The sequence below is a fragment of the Pygoscelis adeliae genome, unplaced genomic scaffold (genome assembly GCF_000699105.1).
Source record: "Pygoscelis adeliae isolate BGI_AS28 unplaced genomic scaffold, ASM69910v1 Scaffold45, whole genome shotgun sequence".
Classification (NCBI taxonomy): domain Eukaryota; kingdom Metazoa; phylum Chordata; class Aves; order Sphenisciformes; family Spheniscidae; genus Pygoscelis; species Pygoscelis adeliae.
In genome coordinates this window covers 5,825,772-5,833,951 of record NW_008825114.1, presented here as the reverse complement: position 1 = coordinate 5,833,951, position 8,180 = coordinate 5,825,772, and the positions used below count along the sequence as shown (strand labels likewise).

General features: G+C 39.1%; 1 protein-coding gene across 1 annotated transcript in view; it reads right to left on the bottom strand.

Annotated features, from left to right (window-relative positions):
* The window catches only part of ADAMTSL1 (ADAMTS-like 1), a 468,861-nt gene that overhangs the window by 89,299 nt on the left and 371,382 nt on the right, over positions 1–8,180 (bottom strand). The window contains exon 14 of the mRNA XM_009328162.1: positions 5,216–5,300. Coding sequence (XP_009326437.1) covers positions 5,216–5,300 — 85 coding nt within the window. The remainder of the gene's footprint in view (positions 1–5,215; positions 5,301–8,180) is intronic.

Here is an 8,180-nt window from a genome sequence, read left to right as displayed (position 1 = left end):
TCTTCTTTTTATGGCTAGCACCAGAGTTATTTATGGCAGTATGTTAAAAGCTGGGTATGGTGTTAACATACAAAAGCATTTTTCAAGAGTTAGAGACAGAAATCTTTTAAACAAGCCCTCCACCACCCATAAAACTAATCTCATTATACATAGAAAACCTCATGCTTTTTAAATCATCACTGCTGCTCTTTCTGACTCTGGCTGTCAGGCTGTGCTGGTGTAACGAGCTCCAGTGAAAGAGGTCAGACAGAAAGATACTGTGGCTTCTCTCTCAGATAACATATTTCTAAGGCCTGGTGAGATGGACAGCAATAGGAGAACAATATGTACGACAACACAGGACAGCAAGGACTTCTCACCTTAAACCTTTGTCCTAATGAAGATTACAATACTTTCTTACCAACCTAGAGTATTTCATAGTAGTTCTGTCAGCAATTAATATTTAATTGACCCCATCTAGGGGTGCAGCAGGTCAGACAACACAAACATAACTATCCCCTCTAGCCTTCAAGTGGCTGAACTGGTTATAATTAATTCTTTGAGCAGCAGAACCAATGAAACATGGATTTACATTTGAAGGCTGAGTGCCCAACTAGATTCTCTGGCACCTCTTAAGGACTGAACTCCTTTAGAAACCTTTCCTTCAACTGGGGAATTGTAGGGTGTCAGTTTTCTACCTAGCCATTTAGTTCAGTGAAACATGTGGAAAATACTACCACTGAATTTCCTGGTGAATATCAACCAAATTTGACAGGGGTAAAATTCTCTGTGATAGCTTTATACCTCTGTCAAATTCAGTTAATAGGAATAAATTCAGACATTACTAAGAGAAAAGGAAGGCAACTGACAGATAGACATATACAGACAAAATTAAACTGTAAGACTTGCTTCCTTTAGAAATTCCTGAAGAAATAAATAATGAAGGCACTACTCGCAGATGGAATAAAAATGAGGCGTCTGCTGCTCTAGCAGCACATGTTAGAGAATGATCACAAATTACAGGTGGAAGGACAATGTAAAAAAAAGTGCAACTTTATAACTCATAGTATGCAATTTCATAACAAAAGTCATATTAAATAGAAAATTACAAAAGTCACAAGACAGCAATACAGACATTCACAAATATGAGAACCCAATGCATAAAAGAAATCTGCTGAAAATTTTCAGCTTTAGCTTTTAAACTTCCAATCAAAAATAAGCTTTGAGAAGTAACATAGAGTTTCTTATAGATGGGGTTTGCTTTCTGTGCCTGAAGAATGATACGGAAGAAAGGGTGACAGTGGTAGGGGAAGAATGGTCTGCTAGCTACAAAGGACAACCCTGTCTGTAGAGGAGAATGGGGGCAGTGACTTGGTGGCGTAAGAAAGCTCGGCAAGAGCCTCAGATGAAGTGTAGGAAAAGAATGAGTCCTTACTGACATCTGCCCAAGTGCAGTCATGAAATTGGTAATTATTGTACCAATACAGAGCAAACAGGAAAATCACATAAGCATACTTTGTCTGAAGAAACTTCCATTACTCCAACTTCAGGCAAACACACTCATGAACACACTGCCTTTTCAGCACCTGGTTTACCGTGCCACTGGAGGCCTTCTGCTGTGCCTTCCGCCCTACAACTGCTCCCCTTCCCCTCCACGCTGCCTCTCCTCTGCCCATCGTTCCCTCCCTGCTGAGTGGAGGAGGGGGGTCTCAAAGAAAGCCCATCCCGGCTGCGCAGCTCTACTCCCAGCCTCAAACCCTGCTCAGCCAGCTTCGCTCTATTGAATTGGAGAAAAGAAATGGCTTCCTCAGAGGAGGGGAAGCAAGCAACTAACATTGTTTTTTACAATCCCTGGTATGTTTTCTGAAAATATTTACAGGAAAGTAACACAATTCAACACACTTAGGTGTAAGACAGTAAGAAATTGATGGTCATGTTCTAGTTACTCAAATTCACAGTCAGCAAAATAACTGGCCACATCACACACTGCCTTACACAAGCTAGTGCTTGATCCAATATTTAAAAACTCTCAGCCATTCTGACCCTCAAATTAGCATGCACCTACACTCTGGACTGATCATTCATCAGCCAAAATATGTGGGTGATAGCCCAACATCTGCCATCATGGTAGGCCATGGAGTATTACATTGTGTCTCTGCATAGCTGCGGAAACACAGGCCAAAAGGTGCATTATCATGTAATACACCTTGCTTTTCAACTAGTTGGTGTATTTGAAAACCCTACACAGCTGAATGAATTCTACAGTGATGGTGTAGAACTGGCATCAAGGTTGATTACTGATTGTATCTTGGTGAGTTCTGAATGTTTTGTCCCCTTTTTTATGTCGTTACATACAGTTTTTCAATCTAATAACCAGGACCAAAAATGAATAACTTTAAAGTTAGACATTAATGAAGAACACTATTAATAGTGAGGCACCCAAACGAATTTTATGTGGAAGTTCACCGCTCAGGGTCACGGTCAACAGATTAGATATTCTGGAACAATATGCAGATGACTGTTACAGTTTACAGATGGGGATTGCATGGATGGCCCTTTCAGCACAAGTTTTCTAAGTTTTTATTTGGTCTTTCTGTCTCATGCCTTATCACTAAAAATCATTCCAAACTAAACACAAGGCATGGGTAGCTCCAAGCTTTGGGAAAGTTTGCATAAAGACCCTGACTTTCTGCCATTTATTTTAGCTGTTAGTCAACACATCTAAAAATCTATCCTTAAATTTAATTTAATGTCATGTTGATTTCTCATCAGCCTAAAATAAAGATTACACATGCTCCCAGAGTTACGCTTTGTAGGGAGAAAAAAATGTACAAAATGTCACCCCATGGCAGAATGAACCTAGTCCGGACTGTGCCCCACTGTATTGGTATGATAGTATCCCACTGCTATCACTGATGATGGGGTAAAAAGATTAGGATGTCTTTGCAGAACAGGGCCTTTATTGCAGCAGAGCAGTGAAACTATAAAGTAAGGAGGTGCCATAGCTGCACTTAAAACATTTTATATCTCTTAAGGCCTGTTTTAATATCACAAGTCATCATAATATCACAATATCATAAACCCATAAGGTTTTCCAGAATATTTTATTAAAATACTTGCCATGATAAACAAAAGCCTCTTCATCTTTCCCTGCAAGTTACGCCTATTCTCTACAAACCCCTTCTTGTTACTATTTAAAGCTACATATACTCATATATATATATTACTCTTTTTCTACAGTACTGTCAACATTGTTCACAAAATTTATCTAAAAAATTTCTTAGTGTAATAAATTGTTCCAGAGATGACCACATATTAGTATGATTCCTTTTGATAAACTTCCTGATAATATGTATGCTTCCAGGGGTTATTAACAGTTTGATAAACGCACATTTAGCTAAGTGGTTTAGTATAGTCATAAGAAAAGTCACAAGAAAATAAACTGTACTTTACAGATGAAAAATGAATACGTTCACAAATACTGAATTTTCTAGACTTAGATGCTGAATGAATCAACCTACAAAGTCTATGAAACTCTGGAAACAGTTAAACATCTCATTATATTACATGCGATAGCTGCTACTAATATATACATACACACATATGAATATGTGCGTTTGTATATATGTATATAAATGTGTGTGTATACATGTATGTGTGTATTTGTATGTATTTATGTATACATATGGCAGCTGGATTAAAATAATTTTTATTTTGAAGGCTTTATTATATATGCCTCTAGCTCTGTTTCAATGTTCCAGTTTCAAATTACTTCAATTCAGATTTACCATACTAAAACTGCAATTATATTAGATAACGAACAATGTTTTTTAGTCTAATACACAGCTGCAGTTGCAATAAAAAATGTCATGTGCTCAGCCATGAGGAACTGGTTACTGATTAAAGCTGTGTACAGAGGTTACAATTATAGCATACATTTATCACAGTTCCAGAATAAAAAATCCAAAATGTAATCATAAGAGTATTTTTAATTTCTCAACCTCATTGCTAAAGGTTTATATGGTACACCAGTTTTACTGCAGCTTCCTTTTCATTGCAATTTTATTGGAATTGAAATTTTTATTAAGGAAGATTAATTATCCATAAATGACAATAAAACTCAATTCTGAATGAAATTCTGAGGGTTTTCTTAAACGACTTAATTTTTGTAACTTCTTCTGCAGTCCTGCTATTAATGAAATAGAGCACATGCAGAAACTGCTAAACTGTATTTTCAATAGTACTGTGTGAAGAACCCATCTACACAAGGACAGATTCATAGTCAGACTTTCTTATAGATATATTAAAAAGGCAGGTATCAATCCTGAGTGGAAGTGTTCTTTTCCAGGTTTTTATTGTAATATTTTTTCCTTCAGCATTACCTGTAACTATTTTATGCTCTCCACCTCTTTCTAACTTAATGGTGATTTTTTCACAAAACGGAAGACAAACGAATAGGAAAAGAAAAAATAAAAAGTTACAGTTAAAGGACATAATGAGTTAACTTTATGTATTTAGGAGGCAAATGTACAGTTTCCACCATTTCAGGCATCCCTAATGTGAGAGGAATTTCAATACATGTACATAGGCCAACCTGCCATCCAAGAGGGTCTGCAGCAGGAGGAAGAGCTACTAACAGGGTACAAGGTGCTGACTGAGACCCATCTTGCAAAGGTGGCTGGGCAAAGGCCACGAAGTGGCTAGAAAAGCAGGGAGGGGAAAATCCCTGAAATGATGCGGTAAGTGATGATAAGGCAATCCAAACCACAGGGCTAAGGTTTCTAGTTCACTTTCTGCTAAAGTTAATTCACTTTATTTGCGCCTACTACACTCTTCGTAGGGGGAGAGGCGAGGGGAAATCACCACTGTATTTTACCCCTTACTTCACAGGGGTATTGTGAGAATTAATAAAGGTGCTAAGCTGCGGAGATACAGTGGTAGTGGGGAACATATAACTACATAGGTAGACAGACTTTCATTATAATATTATTGTAAATGACCTTAAATAAAAGATGTATATATTTGTTCAAACTAAATCTGCATTTGCCCTCTTGAATTCTGTCTCTTCATACTTAAGTGTGACACAACTTTAAGCCCATTGATTTCCGCGGGGTTGGGTTTAGCCTTTACACTCTAATGAAAGCGAAATACAATTTCAAGAGACTGTGTTAGTTCAGCGCAAGCCCCAGATCCCCACATCATGAGAACATGTTGTAAGCAAATTTTTAAGACTTACGATGGTTCTTCAGACACCACTGCTCCTTCCTCCAGCTCTTGAGCCTGCTTATACCATGGCAACTTTGCTTCCACGGGAAGTTTCTCTACGGAACAAACACAAGCATGTGAAAATAGGAAGCATGCAGTAAAGCTACTATGTGTGCCAGCCTCCTCTCTCTCGCCGAGCATGCCTGTGATGCATATGTGCCTTCATCCACATGGAGGCTGAGCACAAAGGAGAAAGAGAGAGAAAGGAGAGCAGGAGAGAGAGAAAGAAACTCTTTCGTCACCTGGACTATAACACTTACAAGGTTATATGGCCAGATAGGTCACTGTTGCAGCTAGAAGGGCTATGGCGTTCTAAAGCCAGAAAGGCAAATTAAGTCACTTTTCAGACTATGCAACTGGGCTGTAAAAGTAGGCACTTTGGAAAGTATTTTTTGGAGGGAGTCTTGCAAGTGTAACAGGCCTCCATTGACACTGCAAAGGCAAAATGTATAAAATCTCTGTGTTTACCCTTAAATTTTAGAACTTCAGAAGACACATTAAGCTTGGTTTTGATAGATTACAAAACGGAAGAAAACCCTGATTTGATGAGTGATATCACAGAAAAACAAAGAAACCATAATAAAATGTCCCAGCTATACTTTTCAACTTTATTAGTTCATCAGCTATGTGGATTTAAAAAAAGAACCTTGATACTTTTTCTGTCATTTCTGATGGAAAACAGTAGAGCTGCTTTTCTTTCCCTCCAGGATGTGCGCGCAGCATAATGAGCTGCTCTGCTCTGGTGAGCACAGGGCCATGCCGCTTCACAGGCCAAACCTGCTTTCATGCGGTGTCAAAGTGGAGTATTTGAGCTGAAGGTGGTGGAGCTGTTTTAGCTCTACAGGGGTATAAAGCAAGAGCAAATTTAGCACTATAATTTGAGAAGGAGCTCTGCATTTCAACAAAACGTTCCGGGCTAGGATCAGGGGAAAAAACACAAATAAAAGGGAGTGATACTTAGACCACTGAGGAGAACCAGGGCCAGGCCTATTTGCCACTCACAAATCACCTAAGGCTTTTAGGTTTATAATGTACGGATTTGTACCCACCAATGGGAGCAGATTAAGGTCATTCAGAATAGTCAGGAATTTTCTGTGAATCTGTTGTGCACAACAGTGAACCTTTCACATACACACACGAAATATCCCATCTGTCAGTTGTATCACAGAGGAACAACAACTTACAACTTGATTTCACAGCTACTGCAACTTTAGTCAAGCAAATTTCCTTGGAGCAAGTTATTAACTGAGGAAAAAAGGAACAGTAATAGAATTACTATGCCTCTCTCTTAGAAATAGCTTGCCAAGCTCTTACTCTAACATATTTATTAGTGCCATTTAAGGATGAATATTTGCCAGCACAGCTCTTATTTTAATCTATATTTTACCGCATTTGTTATCCAAAATATATGAATTTCTATTCATATATTCTGCAGCTTGTTTTATGGGTTTTGGGAAGTCAGATCGTCTGTGCTCTTTTGCTTGGATGCAAGTACTTGTAAAAAACAAAAGCTCTTGTGTACTGTTGTCTGTTATGTGACTTTTTAATAACTTTTCTTTTTTAGAAGTGTAGCTAATCATAGTCTACACTGTAAAATGAGTTAGAAGATTAGAAATGTTGATGTTGTATATTGTGCTTTGACCAAAAAAGTGAATAAAAAGCACTCCTAACATAAGCTAAGGAGGAATTTTTCCCTTTGGAGATTAAAGTAAAATCTCTCCTTTTATAAAACAGTTCCAGTAAAACCACTTAAATTTTATATTATAAAGTTGTATCAGATGAATACACCTTCTCTATTAAAACGGAAAATCATTACTTAATCCAGGGATACCCTATTTTTTCCCGTTATTGGTGCCTTGGTCTTATTCCCAAGATAAAGTGCCTCAGTGCTTGAGTAAACTGAAAGGAAATAAATTACATGAACTATTTGCATTCTATTTCTGTTCAGCACAGTGTGTTAAAAGAAGAAGGAATTCCACTTTTTTTTTTTCTTGCTGCTTCAGTCAGCTAGCAAAATTGTTTTTCTGCTTTATGTTAATCCAGCTCCAGAAGAAAAAAGCAGGCTAAGGCTAAAACATTCAATAGAGGAGAGGTACTTTGCTACTCCTACTGCTCTAACTCTAGATTTGTGAAATAAAAAGGACAAACTTCTAGCACGTAAATAGAATAATTTGGATTGGAAAAAACCTCTGGATATAATCTGGTCCAACTTTCTTCTGAAAGCATGATGCAGCCTTCAGGTACATTGGCCTGTTCAGGACGCTGGTTGAGAGAGTCCCTTGGGAGACCATCCTGAAGGGCAAAGGGCTCCAGGAAGGCTGGACGATCTTCAAGAAGGAAGTCTTAAAGGCGCAGGAGCAGGCTGTCCCTGTACGCCGCAAGAAGAACGGGCGGAGAAGACGACCGGCCTGGCTGAACGGGGAGCTTTTGCTGGGACTCAGGAAAAAAAGGAGAGTTTATCGCTTGTGGAAGAAGGGGCAGGCGACTCAAGAAGAGTACAGGGATCTCGTTAGGTCGTGCAGAGAGGAAATGAGAAAGGCAAAAGCCCAGCTAGAACGCAACCTGGCCGCTGTCGTTAAAGACAACAAAAAAAGTTTTTACAAATACATTAATGACAAGAAGAGAGCCAGGGAGAATCTCCATCCTTTATTGGATGCGGGGGGGAACATTGTCACCGAGGATGAGGAAAAGGCTGAGGTACTTAATGCCTTCTTTGCCTCAGTCTTTAGCAATCAGACTAGTTACCCTCAGGGTACTCGGCGCCCTGAGCTGGAAAACAGGGATGGCGAGCAGGATGAACCCCCCATAATCCAAGAGGAAGCGGTCAACGACCTGCTACGTCATCTGGATACTCACAAGTCTATGGGGCCGGATGGGATCCACCCGAGAGTGCTGAGAGAGCTGGCGGAGGAGCTAGCCAAGCTGCTCTCCATCAT